General features: G+C 38.0%; 1 protein-coding gene across 11 annotated transcripts in view; it reads right to left on the bottom strand.

The window, feature by feature from the left end:
- Positions 1-17,672, bottom strand: part of SEL1L2 (SEL1L2 adaptor subunit of SYVN1 ubiquitin ligase) — a 123,546-nt gene that overhangs the window by 22,090 nt on the left and 83,784 nt on the right. For 7 of the 11 annotated variants that reach the window (XM_081556505.1, XM_081556501.1, XM_081556506.1 and 4 more), the window contains 7 exons: positions 13,146-13,199; positions 12,662-12,721; positions 12,491-12,572; positions 11,127-11,281; positions 10,412-10,468; positions 1,974-2,042; positions 755-832 (listed from right to left, as the gene is read on the bottom strand). In XM_081556505.1, coding sequence (XP_081412631.1) covers positions 755-832; positions 1,974-2,042; positions 10,412-10,468; positions 11,127-11,281; positions 12,491-12,572; positions 12,662-12,721; positions 13,146-13,199 — 555 coding nt within the window. The remainder of the gene's footprint in view (positions 1-754; positions 833-1,973; positions 2,043-10,411; positions 10,469-11,126; positions 11,282-12,490; positions 12,573-12,661; positions 12,722-13,145; positions 13,200-17,672) is intronic. The other 4 variants (XM_081556508.1, XM_081556509.1, XM_081556510.1 and 1 more) reach the window with 1 other exon arrangement.

The raw sequence follows: 17,672 nt of genomic DNA, 5'->3' as shown, positions 1-17,672 counted from the left end.
AATCCATTCTGCCTTGGATATGCTTTGAAATTCACTCTACCTAACAGGCCCCAGACTTAGAAAGATAATAGCTGACACACAGCACGTACTATGTACCAGGCACTGCTTCAAATATTTTTAATACAAGACACATAACTATTGACTCATTAAATCCTGAAAACAACAGTATGAGGCAAGTTTTCTTATATTCTCATTTTATAGACAGGGAAACTGAGACATGGAGAGGTTAAGTAACTCGTCTATGGTCACACAGCTAGTCAGCTGAAGGACTGGCCTTCAAACTAGGGATTCTGTCCCCAGAGCTGTGCTCTCAGTCATCTCGTCCTAGCTCTTGGACAACGTTCTGCCTGAGCCAGAGCCTTTGGGTAAGATCAGAGGAGAGAAAATGACATTTCTTGGTTATCTTTGTATTCAACTTACCGCAGTTACTGATGGAGTTTTCCCTTCCTCTGCCCTCATCTTTTTTGTTTCCTGAGCTAGATGGCCTCATGTACTACATGGTGGAGGGGAAGCTGAGCTTCTGTCTGGCCTCCAGCTAGGATGCCATCTGTCATTTACCAAGAAGGTGAGAGGGGTCTCTGCCTACTCCAACTTCCTATTTTACTGTCAATGACACTGCTCTTTACCAGGACCCTACACTCCTCCTAGGCCCATTAATCTGGCATGGGGCTTTAGAGTTAATGCTTCAGCACCAGTCTGCATGTTAATACAGGCAAATGTTTTCACGTGTCTACAGGATGGGCTGAGTACATACCTTACTAGCTGCCATAGAAAAGTATTTGAAAGCCGTAGCATTATTTTGTGGTGCTGCAGCATTCCCTTCTAAATACATCTATAAAAAAGAAAACATACACACACACACACACAAATAAAAATATGTAAAAACTAAAGATTTTGAGGGCAATGAAAATGTTTTAGAACGACATCGAGGTGATGGTGGCACAACACATTGAATGTAGCAAATGCTGCTGAAGCACACACTTTAAAATGGTTAATTTTATGTTATTTGAATTTCTCCTCATTTTTAATAAAAGGAAAAATTAAGGATACAATCTAGTACACACACTCTAGACTACCCTCACCTAAGGGTGAAAAAAGAATCCTATTGGTGTTTTTTTCATGTTTCCTTGCATCTAAATTTACTGTATGTAGTACTTCTGGAAGCTGGGCACTTGTCCGCGTGGTTACTGATACAGACCGGCTGTGGGGGCCAAGGGCAGTGCGCAGGGGAGTGAGTAGTCTTTGAAGGAGAGAAGGTGCCTCTCCAGAGGAACCTTCCACAAACGCTCCTCCTGTCAGTCAGGGAGGAGCTGGTTCTTTGGTCAGTCTGGAGCTGGTTCTCATTCCAGGGACAGAGGGAGGAGGCACCACGCTGGGTGGAGGTCTGTCCCAGGGTTTGATGTACAACTAGATCAGATCTCCTGTTATACACCAGGGGTTCATGGGAAGGGCTCCAAGTGACGCTCAACCAGGAGCCCTGGGCCACCGGAACTTTCAAAGATTGCTTTGGGGGAAGGGATAGTTAGGGAGTTTGGGACTGATGTGTACACACTGCTATATTTTAAATGGATAACCGACAAGTACAGAATGTATAGCACTTAGAACTCTGTTCAATGTTATGTGGCAGCCTGGATGGGAGGGAGATTTGGAGGAGAATGGATACATGTATATGTATGGCTGAGTCTCTTTGCTGTCCACCTGAAACTATCACAATATTGTTAACAGTTTTACTCCAATATAAAATTAAAAGTTAAAAAAAGACTGCTTTTGGTACCCCAGATAAAGACCACTATTGTATGGGACTTCTTCCCAAACTGTCACCTCAAGAATACCACTGCCAGTTTGTAGCTGAAGGCCCTGATTAGCTGCTTTCATGAAAAAGGTAGGCAGACCTATTACCCTACCCTGGTTCAGTTAGCTGGTTCTACTAGGTTTTAAGAAACGAAAACTATTGATCAAGATGAAGCTTGTACCTTTCCTATAAATGCCATAGCGTTTGCGCTCCCAGCTTTTGCTGCCTTTAAGAAGTAGTATAATGCTTTCTGGAGAGAAAAGGAACAGTATTATTGACAGTCATAAACATATCCTGTAAAGTAGCTTTTGAATTAAATTTTATTTCATTTGACATGCATTAAAAAATATCTGTGAAATGCCTACTTCGTTCAAGGCACTCACTACTCCAAGCATTATTTCAGTCATGAACCTGAAGAGTGGGAGATAAATATATATATATTTCATACATACAGTTTTAGAAGGTGAGGGCTTGTTTTTCACATTTGGAAAGGCATCATGGGCATGTTGCTTTGTGAAGGAGAGATAAATCCCAGCTGTTGAACTAAATACTCCATTATTTTTTAAAAAAACTACACTTGTATGTTGACAGTGTGTACTTAATGTGTAAGACAGTTTGTGTAACTGAAAGAACTGGATATACAGCATCCTAATGTTTATGGTGCAGAGGGAATAAAACCAGACACACTTGGTTGCCTACTAGGACCATGTCTCTCTGCAGAGGTGAACCTCAGACCAATTCTTTCCAAAGAAAATCAAAGGGGGCCAGCAAAATCTTCTGACTCTCTCTGGGTCATAACATTAAATGAAATGCTCAGTCTAAATGCATGAGAGGTCACCAGTCTCTTGCTGCCTCATTCCTCAGGCCTCCTCCTGACTTTCCCTAAGTCCTCTTCAGAGACTTCGTGGAGAATTAAAGAAATAAGTCCCAGGAATGTGAAATGAAGACATTCTCCAAAGTGTCTTAGTAGGACACAACTTTCCCCTCTTTAAAAAGCCTTGACTGATTGTAAGGATCTGCAATTGTTGTGCAAGGATCTGCCCCTTCCCAAAGAGAAGAGAACGCTTAAGGAAGACATGTATGTTGTTGTTTTATATGTAAATTTTCTCTAGACATACGGGCAACTTATTTGAGAACTATACACATTATGTCCACAAGTCGGTCTGCGTGGACATAAAGTAAATACAAAAGCCACCATCCTGGACCTTATCACATCATGGATCCATTCATCCACCCATCCTTCTCTTCTTCACTTATCCTTTCAAGATCTTGATTAATACCTGCCATACACATGGTAATATGTTAGGTATTACAGGTGATTGATAGATGAACAAAAACCACTGTGCTTACTTTGGTTCTTAGCAATACTGCTGTGAAAAAGTAGATGTAAAGAGCAATGACAATAAGTGAAAGGTAGAATAAAAGGAACACTAGAAAGAATTAGAGGGGTTTAGAATAACAGAAATTGTACCTCGTTCTTTTAAGTATTATAAAAGCCTTTTCTTCCTTAATCTTCAAAACTGCGCTGTAAGGAAGGTATTACTAATATCTGAGCTATTTAGTGACAGTTGGAGTCAAGAAGCCAATACTAACATCCTGCCAGCAGTCTGAATCCAATTCCCATGCACTTGGCACTCTGCCTTCATGGTTTAAAGAATGAGGGCTCAAATGATAAAGGTCACACAAAAGATGGAGAGGATTCACCACACACAGGGCATCAGAGGCTGAGAGAACAACATGAGCAAAGAATGGAGATGGGAGAGTCCAAAGTGTGTCCAAGAAATAGTAGTTACTTCAGCATGGCTGAAGCAGAACATTCAAAAGCTAAGATGTGCTAAAATGTGATGGGGCAATATTATTAACAGGCTAAGGACTTTTATTTTATTTGGTTTTAAAATGGAAACCAGTGGAGATTCATGAGCATGAGGGAGTGTTGAAACAAATGCTGCTGAAAATGTCTGGAATAATGTAGGTGTCAGTTGGATAGGAGAAAATTATAGCAATGTATGATTTACTATACCAATTACATATTGGTAAATAAATCAAATGTATGATAAAATGTATGATCTACTAATCACATTTATCAAAGAACATCAATATAAAAAATATTTCTTATGAATATCCCTGCTGAACCAAGACCCAAATATATCCCTTGAGAACTGTAATGTGTGCAAGTCACAGTATCGCCAACCTTGTTTCCTCATTCATGTTCTCCTCCTCTGTGCTCTTGGGAACTCTGTCTTTCCCCATCATAGCATGCATCCATTGATTTAATTGCCTGCTTAATTTTCTGTTTCCCCCAATGTTGAATCCTCTGTACAGGGTCTACTGTATATTACGCAGCCAGAAAATGTTTCTGGGATGAATGAATAAGTGAGTGAATGAAAGAATAAATTTGTTAATGTCTAAAACAAAGGGACTGAATTTTAATCTTTATGGGCCCTTCCAGCTCTAAAATTATGATTTTATAAACTCATTTTCAAAGTCCAGTTTTAGAATTTGGGCTCAAATATTTGGCATTAGAGTTATGCTCTGGGAAACTAGAATTGAACTGTTAAAAGAGAATAACCTATTCCCCAGAAGCAAATAAGAATCCTGGAGTTTCTCCCCATCCTTCAATATAATGAGCCCATAAAGACCAAAAATTGAGGATCTAATTTTTCCTTCTACTTTCCTTGCTTACTTGGCATCTCGTTTCTCTTTAATTTCTCTTTACATTAACCTGCCTTTAATGTTGGGCTTCCCAGGTAGCTCAGTGGTAAAGAATCTGCCTGCCAATGCAGGAGATGCATGTTTTATCCCTGGGTAGGAAAGATATCCTGGAGAAGGAAATGGCAATCCACTTCAATATTCTTGCCTGGAAAATGTCATGGACAGAGGAGCCTGGCAGGCTACAGTCCATAGGGCTGCAAAGAGTCAGACATGACTGAGCACACATGCTTTAAAGCTATTGTTTCAACTGCATAAACATTTACTAAACACTCTGTGAAAGTATTATGCAAGCTACTTCAATGGCCATGCATGGCCCAACCTGCATTCTTGCTCCCAGAGTCAAGTATTAGTTCATCCATTCATCTATCCATCTGCTGTGGTCTGCATATTTTTGTTCCCCCCAAATCCATATGTTGAAAACCTACTACCCAACATGATGGTATTAGGAAGTGAAGTTTCTAAGAGGTGATTGGCAGAGTCCTCATGAATGGGATTAGTGCCCTTGAAAAAGGCCCCAGAGAGCTAGCTTGACCCTTCTGCCAGGTAGGGATACAAGGAAAAGCCTACAAATTGTAAGAGGGCCCTCACCCAAACATGGTGGCACCCTGATCTCAGACTTTCAGCCTCCAAAACTGTGAGAAAATAAAGTTCCATTGTGTATAAGCCACCGAGTACACAGTATTTTTGTTACAATGGTTCAAACAAAAACACAATCCATCCATCAGTCCATCCTTCAAATATTTACTGAGCACCTACCATCATATTTTACTGATTATAAGATGTATAGCCCCCACCTCTCATTTTAATCAGGACATTTTTTACTATCAATGGCACCATATAATTTATATTGGCAGTGTTTTCTCTTGCTCAGTAAAACATAATGTATCTTATAACTGATGGTGTCTTAGGATGAAATATAGTGTGTCTTAGGCATTATGCTAAGTGAAGTTTTATTATTTGAATGCACATCTCTCTCTCTTTTTTTTAAACTGAACGTGATTTTTCATTGGTTCTAAGAAAATCCCTAGTTTAATCAGTTTTAAATGTTTCCTCTAGAATGAAATGCCAAGAAAATGTATTGTTCTAAAAACATTTGGGAATACTTCTTTTATCCCAGGCTCTGTAAATCACTCTTAAAAGGAATAGCATTAGCTCTTCTTTTTTTAATGGATGGCAGAGTGGACAAAGCAGTTGCCTTTACATACTTGATATTATTCCTCTGCTAGGTGTAACTTAATTATGCCTTATTCACTTTAATAACATGCACCAAAACACCCAGCTTTTCCTAATCCAATTCATCCTGGGCCCGTATATATTTAGAAATGCAAATAACATTAAAATGTATGTATACAAATTCAAGACAATGTAATCAAGAATTGCATATACAATACTTTCCAATAATTAAGAATCTTGTGGGGAGGAGAAGGTGCAAATGTTGCCTATAGTGACAACTCATGAGAGAAATTAATTCAGTCAAACAATGAGGAGGGTGAAAACGTCAAGCTAGTCATTTCTAGGTATTTTGATTTTTAATTTGCTGGACAGTGCCGGGACAGGACTGGGAAAGGTCAGTTTTCATTCCAATGCCAGAGAAAAGCAGTGCCAAAGAATGTTCAAACTACTGCACAATTGCATTCATCTCACATGCTAGCAAAGTAATGCTCAAAATTTTTCAAGCTAGGCTTCAACAGTACATAAACAGAGATCTTCCAGATGTTCAACCTGGATTTAGAAAAGGCAGAGGAACCAGAGATCAATTGCCAACATCTGTTGGATCATAGAAAAAGTAAAAGAATTCCAGAGAAACATCTACTTCTGCTTTATTGACTATGCTAAAGCCTTTGACTGTGTAGATCACAACAAACTGTGGGCAATTCTTAAAGAGATGGGAATACCAGACCATCTCACTTGCCTCCTGATGTATGCAGGTTAAGAAGAAACAGTTAGAACTGGACATGGAACAACAAACTGGTTCCAAATTGGAAAAAGGAGTAAGTCTCAAGGCTGTATATTGTCACCGTGCTTATTTAATTTATATGCAGAGTACATCATGTGAAATGCTGGGCTGGATGAAGCACAAGCTGGAATCAAGACTGCCGGGAGAAATATCAATAACCTCAGATATGCAGATGACACCACCCTTATGGCAGAAAGTGAAGAAGAACTAAAGAGCCTCTTGATGAAAGTGAAAGTGGAGAGTGAAAAAGTTGGCTTAAAGCTCAATGTTCAGAAAACTAAGATCATGGCATCTGGTCCCATCACTTCATGGCAAACAGATGGGGAAACAATGGAAACAGTGACAGACTTTATTTTTTCGGTCTCCAAAATCACTGCAGATGGTGACTGCAGCCACGAAATTAAAAGACACTTGCTCCTTGGAAGAAAAGCTATGACCAACCTAGAGAGCATATTAAAAAGCAGAGACACTACTTTTCCAACAAAGGTCCGTCTAATCAAAGCTATGGGTTTTCCAGTAGTCGTGTATGGATGTGAGAGTTGGACTATAAAGAAGGGTGAGTGCCATAGAATTGATGCTTTTGAACTGTGGTGTTGGAGAAGACTCTTGGGAGTCCCTTGGACTGCAAGGAGATACAACCAGTCCATCCTAAAGAAAATCAGTCCTGAATATTCACTGGAAGGACTAATGCTGAAGATGAAACTCCGATACTTTGGCCACCTGATGCAAAGAGCTGACTCATTAGAAAAGATCCTGATGCTGGCAAAGGATGAAGACAGGAGGAGAAGGGGCTGACAGAGGATGAGATGGTTCGATGGCATCACCAACTTGATGGACATGAGTTTGAGCAAGCTCCAGGAGATGGTGAAGGACAAGGAAGCCTGGAGAGCTGCAGTCCATGGGGTTGCAAAGAGTCAGGCATGATTGAGTGACTAAACAACCACAACCAGGCATCACTTATATTTATAAAGAACCTTACAACAATTTCTTTGGTGGACTAAAACATTAGCATACTGGCCCAAGTGGTGATTCTTAGGCTGAGAAATAACATCTAATTCTTAGGATGCTGTCATTCATTTATTCAGTAGACAGTAAGTACCTAATACGTGTACCAGGTACTAATCTAAGTACAGGACACACATTAGTGAATAAGATGGATAAGAATTTACATTCTATGTAAAGACAGTGGGAAGACAGTTAACAAGCCAAGATCAGTAAAGTACAAGGAATGAGAGGGGCTAGAGAAAAATAAACATAGCATGATAGGATAAGTGATGTTAAAAAAAAGTAGAATTGATCAAGAAAATCCTCTCTGAGGAAGTAAGATTTTAAGGATAAGAAGCTAGCCATGGGGAGATCTTCCCACTCCTCTCTGCACATTTCACACTATTCCAAATTGATTTTGGTGCAGCTAAGCTGTGGCAAGCTGCAAAAATAGCCATAATACTTTGCAGGTCTGCCTACTAAGAGAAGTTCTTTTTCCTATTCTTTCAATGCTGGCTGGTCTTGTGACTTACTTTGGCCAAAAGAATATGGCAGAATTGATTCTGTCAGTTCTGACCCTAGGCCTCAGGAGACTTTCACTATTGCATTTGTAAAACATTTGACTGCCATGTTAAAAGTGTGCGCCAGCTGGCTAGAAGATGAAAGCATGTGGAGAGAGCAAGTCATCCTAGCTGCCATGGACCAGGACATCATAAATCAGCCAGCCCTGGTCAAAACTCTAGCAAACTATAGATATGTAAACAAGCCCAGCCAAGATCAGAAGAATTACTCAGCTGAACCCAGCCATAACTACTGACCTGCCAAAATCGTGAATTAAATAAATGGTGGTTGTGTTAGGCTACCTAAGTTTGGGGGTGGTTTATGATGGCAGCCTAAGCTAACTGATAAGCCACTGAGTCTTGAGGTCTGATGCCTTGAGGGGAATCCTTCATCCAAGTTCATGTTTCTTTAGGCTAAGGAAAGCAGGAAGGACCAGCTTGTGCTTGCCCAACTACTGGGATGGTTCTGGAATTAAACCAGTCTTTTTGAGATGTCTGGATGGGAAGAATGGGGCCCAACCTACCAACAAAAAGTTAGAAGCAATCTGAGTGATTACATCATTCCTTTTTCTTGCTTTATGAATAAGGAAACTAGATATCAATGACTGGTGTTTTTTTGAATTTGTTTTTTTGTTTTTCCCCAGGTCAAGAGTAAGTAAGTAAGTTTTAACTTGAGTTTAAGGAAGTTTTAATGAAAAGAGCACAGGCTTTGAATATAGAAATACTGAGTTGGACTTTTATTTCTTAACACTCTTAGTACCTAGCTGTGAGGTTTGAAACAATTTACTTCATCTATCCAGCCTCAGCTTCTCATCTGTAAAACAGAGCTAATGAATGTGAATGAGCCCATAGCAGAGCTTGTCTGGGCCATTCAGCTGATGCCCGACTGCCTAGCTGTTGCTGCTACAGCACCAGACTCTTCTACTGCCAGCCTTGGGATTGCACCTCATTCTCACCTGGAGGCAGCTATAGCTCCCATCTGGTGTTCATGCAGCTGGAGCTGACTGGAAGTGCTTAGCTTTGTGGGGTTTTATATACTCAATAAAGGTTAGTGGGCATTCTGTATAAGTGTGGTTTTGGTGCCTTCACAATCAAATTTTGTCTTTATGGAAAATAGGAACTTCTTCCCAGTTTTGCATCTTGTAGTTGGCAAAAAAAACTCAATACAGGCTGAAATCTGATGTTGGCATAATATTGTGAATCCAGAAGTTCTCATCCAAGAAGCTAAAACCTTAGTTGAAGACCTTCAGTTGAGCTGTCCTGGTATGGATGCATATGTTTATTTCAATTGCTACCTATTTTATCACATTTTATAAAATTAACTTTGACATTTACCTAATGTGTATAGTACCTCATATAAAACGCAAACTATAGTGCCAAAGATATATTCATAAAATAACAATATAAAGTGAAATAGAAAGTAATAACAGTTCAGTTTTTTATGTAGCTGCTATTGCTTAGCCATTGGGATTGAAGTAGAGCAAATATTCCTTTGAGACGGTGAACACATGGCTTCTATAAAATGACAAGGGCTACAAAATCATCTTTTAAAATGAATCTCAGTTACTTCCCCAGATCTGTGGGGATCTAGGACACGACTGAGCGACTTCACTTTCACTTTTCACTTTCATGCATTGGAGAAGGAAATGGCACCCCACTCCAGTGTTCTTGCCTGGAGAATCCCAGGGATGGGGGAGCCTAGTGGGCTGCCGTCTATGGGGTCGCACAGAGTCGGACACGACTGAAGCGACTTACCAGCAGCAGCAGCAGCAGGGCCTTAAAACTACAATCAGGGTTGAGATAAGATCTCGTCCAGGGGCTTTGGCATTTTACTGAGGAGGATCCTGTGTAGGTTAAGTTTATTTGCTTTTTTCTCCACCATATATTTGAATTGTTAATTAATCGTCTAACTTCATTGGGATAAAGTAAGGTTAAGCAAAGTGACTGAAAGGAGCTTTACAAATTTATAAAGAAGCTTAATAATATATCCAATTATGTTGGAAGCAGCCTGTCCTCTGATTTAGCTAAATGGGGTTGAGGGGGGTCCTCAGGCTCCTTGGCAGGAAACTCTCAGGTGGACTTGCCACAGCTGGCCTTTGGGGAGAGAGCGTGTCCTCCTCACCCAGCCCCAGTGCAACTGTGAGTTTGGGTGGGAAGAGGGCGGGTTCAGTGGGACCCCGGAGACTCCCTGCTCCAGCTACTCTTTCACAGGCCTCTACCCCTCTGTGCTTAGAGGCAGGTAGGAAAAGTGCTTCCTCCAATGAACTCTGTTCTCCTTCAAAAGCTGGGAAGCAGGTCTGACAAAGGAAGCAGCGGTGGGCTTTCCCCGGCAGCTCTCCCACCCACCCTCAGCCTCCCTTGCCACTGTCCTCCCACCCACATGACTCAAGCTTGAGATTGACTTACATAGTAATCCTGATCCAGACCCTTCCTCCCAATCAGATGCAACTGTCCGAGAGATACCTAGAAACAAGGAGTTTTGGAAAATAATTTTAGCAGTAGTATTCATTTTAACAAAGAAAAGGAAAAAAAATTACCTGATGATTTTACTACAGTACATTGATCCAGTTTGCTGCAGTTAGCGTGTCTTAAAAAAAGAGGCAGGAAACCATTCCTGACTCTATTTTATTGGGTAAATGGTTGATGTTGGGTATTGGGTATGCAGCTTCCTCAGGGGTAAGAAGCTGGCCTGATGATGTACAGCAATACCCAGGCACACTAGTGACCTTAACTTTTGGCTCTAAAAGGTCACATAAATTATGTCCCATTTCTAGTCTCATTTCCAAAGACAGGCTGCTTCTGGCTCCTGATAAGAGTTCATTCATATTGAAACCAACATTTATGGTACATTTTTTCTATAATTACAACCTAGTTTTTTTTTTAACAAGTGTTTTAGGAGTAAGCGCCAAAAAAATGCCATTACTGTGGCAACTGGCTCCTTCATAAGCTACAAGAAACTACAAGTTAGGGAACAAAAAAGGAGCAGAACAAAGAGGAGGGGGTTCTCTTTCCTTTCTTATCCAGGATGGGACATTGTTGTTAACCCTTCTAGAACTCAGAGAGAACCAAGCCCTTTGTGATTAAAATGTTCTAAAATTTAAAGCTCATCTGTATACATTACTTGTATCTGAACATCTCCTCTTTCTGCCAAAAATTTATAGTATTGGTATACGTCCCAATCCAAAATCTCACTGTTAGAACTCAGATTTTCAGGTCTTTCAGTTAGTCTCACTTTTTCCACTGGAATACCTTCACTTTTTTCCAATTTATCAGCAACTGTGAACAGAAACAAGCCAGAGCAATATTAACAGTCATCTTAGAGCAAGCACTATTAGGCTTATTCTCTTTAAATTATGCAGAGATCGGGTCTACTAACAGAAAAGAAATATCCTTAGGAGATAGAAATTTGCTAATTTTGTTTATTTGGTTCTGAGAAAAGTATGACACTACCTATTCTTTGTAACCAATATAATCATTGTATCAATATATATCAGACCCTACTGAAGACCTTAGCCAGGCAGACTCAGGAAAGAAGATAGATGTCAGAAGAAGGCAACCAACCTTTCAATCACTGACTTTTTCTGGGCATCCTGAAACTACAATATAAGAGTAAGAACTGCTTCTTATTTACTTCCTATGGCTAGTCCGAAAATAAACTGTAAATATGCTTGAGTAAACCTAACAAAACAGCAGTTTGAAATATATATATATATATCAAATAATTTCAGTTTCATTAAGCACATAAAAACATCTTGATATATAAAGCATCTTAAATTTGAAAGCAGTTTTTTCTCAGATCCTAATCATGACAAAGATGTAAATTTAGATATTATTATGATTATAGAAACTAACTAAATGGACTTCAGCTTACTCACTTCTTAGACTTTTATTTAATACTCTATTATGTAGTCCCGTTTAATGATGCTGCATGTGGACATATTACATGCAACTTTGAAAATTCTAGGAATATATAATTAACCTCATGCACTATTTTTTTTTTTTTGTAGACAAAGGATAGGGTAATAGAGTAATGGTTACTTGAATTGTTCTCAAGTGCAATGATAGAGATTGCCAATGTATGTATCTTGCACATACATTGTACAATGTATGTACATCCATAGCTTTAGGAATTTTTTAACAAGGCATCCTATATTTGAAATGTTTGAATTATAGAAACTCCTTAATATTTATTGATGTTATATTTAAATTCTCAGTTTAAGGAAAGAAGATCACAGGATCAAGTAAAACAGAATTATTTGGAGACATGAGCTAACAAAAATAAAAGATGAGTACAATCATTTAGAACTTTTTGAAAAGTAACTTAAGAAATCAGAAACTCCACACTGTATGGAAAGAACTGTATTATAACTGATGTTAAAGCACAGTCTTTAAATACTTTCATAAATATTTCAACTAGTATTGATTTATTTTTTTAATTTCTTGGCAAGTCTCTTTATCTTAAAATAAACTATGTGGATTACTCACTATAATCTGCCACTTTCTTGTAATGAGTTAGGGCAACTTCACAATTCTGTAGAACATTGATTCCTGACAAATATCTGTACCCCTAAAACACAGGCATATAAATTCTTAATATTCTGACAATGCTATATTTATAACACACCTATTTGGGCTCAAAAATATTTAATTACAAACCAAAATCATCTGTGACACCATGCTTCCTCCAGCACTTCCAAAGGTATAATATATCAGTGCCTAAAGTTAAAAAAAAATGATTTGACATCTAAATTTGAAAGTCAAACCCAATCACTGCTTTTTTATTCCTAGCCCAGCAATGAACCTCAAACTACTCCCATATAAATCCCAAATTTCATTCTCTTCCTTTTTAAAGATGGCTGCCATTCACTGAGGGCTTATTGAGTTCTGAAGTTTATGAAAAGGGGATTGTACATGGTATTTCATTAAAACATCACGAAATCCCTATGGAGTAGATATTATCTGAAATCTTATAATATGGAACATGAAGAAGCTAATGGCATCCAGGACCCTAACCTTCTCTAACTATTGAGCTATGCTCTTACCCACCACTCTAGAGTGAGCCCTTCACTCAAAGAGTAGACTCTATATTTAGTGTCCCTTTAAAAAAATCTTTTGTTCCAAAAAAATAGAATGACTTTACCTTAGCTTGATTGTATTCCATTCCTATTCCATAAGAAGACAAAAATCCTAAGGCCTGAAGCCCAAAAGAAAAAGAAAAATTCAATAAATCCATTTATTTTATAGTTATTACCAACATTAGTAAGGGCTATTTTAAATGTCTGCTCTATAATTACTTGTATTGTTAACTTAATTCTTATAGTATAGCAAGTTGCATTATTATACTTTTGCTAAGGTGGCACAAATTTAGAAAAGGTCACAATAATGGAAACTTTGTATAATACATGTGGAAATAAGCTAATACTTACTGAACTTTAGAATAATTATAGTGATAAAATAATATAAACCAACCATCTATATGTATTTGCCTTTTTAGAAATGTAAAGACATTTTTATCCAATATGTCAAAATTTGAATTTGAATTTTTTTTTTCATATTTTAAAAATAAAATGTGATGGATATAAAAAGTTTGAACAGGAAAAATTATATTGAATAAAAAGTCAAAGTCTGAGCACAGATCAAGATGGTGGAATATGAAGCCTCGGGCCTTGTTCCTCCAGTGGAGCCAAAATATACAGTCCAAAAAACCTTTATGAGAATTCAAGAAACCAGTTAAGAAATCACTGTTACCCAGTCAAGCTCACAGCAAAGAACAGCCCACTGAAATAGGTCAGAAAAGCCATTTTATTTAATCTGCAATCACTCCTCCCCAAGCCAGCACAGCTTGGTGTGATCAGGAAGGAAAGAGAAAAATGGGATAGGAATTCTGACTTTCAAGAAGTAGCTGATCAAAGATCTGACTTTCATCTTATCTGATTTACAGCACTGACAGAACTGCTTTAGATGCTAGGGACCTCTAAGCAATAAAGAGAGCTTAGAGACTTGTTGCAACACTAGAGAACCTGTACTACCATAGAATGCTGTGCTTAAGGGACATCAGCAAACCGAACATTATATTACATATAAGAACATTGTAATACATATTGTGGGAGTCACAGAGGAGTGAGAGAAAAAGGGGCAGAGAGATCATTTTAAGAAAATTTGGCTGAAAACTTCCCAAACCTGAGAAAGGAAATAGGCATCCGCATTCAAATTCGAAGAACTCCAAGTAGGATGAACTCAAAGAGCCCAATGCCAAGACATATGATGATCAAACTATCAAAAGTCAAAGACACAGAACACTGGATGCAGCAAGAGAAAAGAGACTTGCCACATACAAAGAAATTTCCATATAATTATGAGCAGATATATCAGCAGAAACATTATAGGGTAGAAGGGAGTGGGATGAAACATTCAAAATGCTGAAAGAAAAAAGCTGTCAACCAAGAACACTGTATCTGGCCTAACTAACTTTAAAAAATGAAGAAGGAATATAGAAATTCCCAGATAAACAAAAACTGAGGGAATTCATCAACACTAGAGTTGCCTTACAAGAATTGCTAAAGGGTGTCCAAGTTGAAAGAACATTAGCTATAACACAAAAGCATACAAAAATATAAAGCTCTCTGGTAATAATAAATACATAGACAAACACAGAATCATATAATAATGGTGGTGGATAAGTCACTTTTAATTCTGGTAGAGAATTTAAAAAGTAAAAGCATAAGAGATAACTATAACTAAAAAACTATGATAATGGATACAAAATATAAAAAGATATGATTTGTGTCACTGATAACATAAAATGGGAGGAGAGCAGAGTATACGTGATTGAAGTTAAGTCAATATCAATTTAAAATAGATTGGTGCAGTGGTAAAGAATCTGCCTGCCAATCCAGGAGATGCAGAAGACATGGGTTCAATCCCTGGGTCGGGAAGATCCCCTGGAAGAGGCAATGACAACCCACTCCAGTATTCTTGCCTGGAGAATCCCGTGGACGGAGGAGCCTGGTGGGCTACAGTCCATAGGAGCACAGAGAGTCAGACACAACTGAACAACTGAGCATGCATGTCGTCACTATAAGACGGTTTATGTAATCCCAAGAGTAACTACACCCTGGAGAAGGGGATGGCAACCCACTCCAGCATTCTTGCCTGGAGAATCCCATGGACAGAGGAGCCTGGCAGGCTATAGTCCATGGGGTCACAAAGAGTTGGACATGACTGAGCAACTAACACACACACACACACAGAGTAACTACGAGGAAAATACCTATAGAAGATGCACCAAAAAAATGAGGAGGGAATCAAAGTATGCCATTACAAAAAATAAATAAAAGACAAAAGAAGGCATCAAGAGAGGAAAAGAAGGACAAAATAACTACAAGACAAGCAGAAAATGATGAACAAAATGGCAGTAGTGAGTCTTTCCCTTTAAGAAGTTACTCTAAATGTATATGGATTAAACTCACTCAATTATAGACATAAAAGGCTGAATGGATAAGAAAACAAGACCCAACTTAATGCTGTCTACAGAAGATTTATTTTAGATATAAAAACACACATAGTTTGAAAGTGAAAGAATGGAGAAAAGATACTCTATGTAAATTGTAACCAAAAGAGAGGGATGATCACACTTAGACAAAATAGACTTCAAGTCAAAAACTGTCACAAGAGATAAAGGATATTGTGTAATGATAAAAGGATCAATTCACCAGGAAGATATAACCATTATAAATATATATGCATCTAAGAGCAGAGCACCCAAATACATGAAGCAAACATTGACAGAGTTGAAAGAAGAAATAGACAGTAATACATAACAGTAGGAGATTTTAATTCCCCACTTTCAAAAATGGATAGAACAACCAGACAGAGATTAATAAAATTTTCTTTGTTCACAGATGACATAATCTTATATGTAGAAAACCCTAATGATTTACAAAAAACTGCTAAAACTAATAAATTTAGAAAATGTAGAGGATGCAAAATCAACACACAAAAATAAATAGATTTTCTATACATTAACAATGAACATTCAGAAAAGGAAATTAACAGTCTCATTTACAATAGCATCAAAAACAATAAATACTTCAGAATAATCTAACCAAGGAGGTGAAAGGCTTGTACACTGAAAACTATAAAACATTGCTGAAAAAAATCTGAAAATACATAAATAAGTGGAAAATGTCCTATGTTTATGTATTAGAAGAAATAATATTGCTACTTTATATTCAGAGAGATTAGATTTAGTGCAACCCCTGTTGAAATCTCAATGCCATTTTGCAGAAATAGAAACAACCATCTTAAAATTTATATAGAATCTCATATGTAAACTCACAAAATAGCTCTTCTATCTTGAGGGAAAAAACTAAGCTAGAGGCCTCACACTTCCTGATTTCAAAATATATTACAAATTAGAGTGATTCAAAATCTGATGGTACTGGCATAAAGACAGACATATAGGCCAATGGAACAGTGTAAAGAGACCAGAAATAAATCCTCATATATATGGCCAAATGAGTTTCAACAAGGATGCCAAGGTATCGGATGCTTCTGAGAAAACTGCAATCTGTCCTTTTAATTCTGAACATTAATGTCTTTGTTACAGTTACTGTGGCTGGTGTAACGAATCACTCAGAAACTTGGTCGCATAATGACCATTTATTATGCTAAGGATTCAGTGGGTCAGGAATTCGGCCAAGGTAGAGTGGGGATGGCTTTTCTCTGATTCATGATATGAGGGCCTTAGTTGGAAGACTCAAAGGCTGGAGTTGCCATAGTCTGAGTTCTGGTTCATTCACACATTTGGCAGATGATTCTAGCTGTTGGTTGAGATCTTAGCAGAGGCTAACAGCCAGAACAACAACATGGTACGTCTTCTATCATATGAGCTTCTCCAAGTATGGTAACTGTGTTCCAGGAATGAGCACCCAGAGAGAGAGTGAGAGCCAGGCAGAGCTGTATCCTTTTTATGACTCAGCCTTCAAAGTGATGTAGCATTACTTCCAGCAAACTCTCTTGTTGAAGTAGTTACAGGCCCACCTGAAAGCACTGAGTCTTAACCACTGGACTGCCAGGGAACTCTCAACCCTAGTATTTTCTGACAAGTTCTTTGCTATCAGATAAGATAAGATGTTTCAATATCATCTTGTACATTTTTTGCCCCACACCTGGAATTTGACAGTTTCCAAAGGAGCTGGGTTCTTTTCAGTGGGAGAGGATGTCTGTTGTTAAAGAATAATTCCTTTGTGGGGGAAGAATGAATATCTAAATTTAACTTTTTATTTCTTTGTTATCAAATTAAGAGATGTATATGTATTAAAAATTAACATTCTAATACTTCTGAGGGATTAAATATAAACAGCAATGCCCTACTCCTTTCTCAGAAACTCCCTATTCTCCTCATAAAAAACCACTTTTAATTATTTTGGCTGTTTTCTTCTGATAATAACCACCATTAGGACTCCTGATAAACTGTTACTACTTGCTGCCAATTTATATATTTCACACATTTAGCTATAGATTTGCTACATGATAGATGACAATTTTGGTCATCTACATGACTTTCTTTTTTATTTTTGCTCCTCCTCTTCTCAATACAATCATAATACTATTTTTTGTCAGAACATAATCTTAATAGTCTGTTTTGGTGTTCCTAATATTTTTA

This window comes from Giraffa tippelskirchi, chromosome 13 (assembly GCF_054371585.1).
Source record: "Giraffa tippelskirchi isolate mGirTip1 chromosome 13, T2T-mGirTip1v1.2.pri, whole genome shotgun sequence".
Taxonomy (NCBI): Eukaryota; Metazoa; Chordata; class Mammalia; order Artiodactyla; family Giraffidae; genus Giraffa; species Giraffa tippelskirchi.
This window is presented reverse-complemented; position numbering and strand designations above follow the sequence as displayed.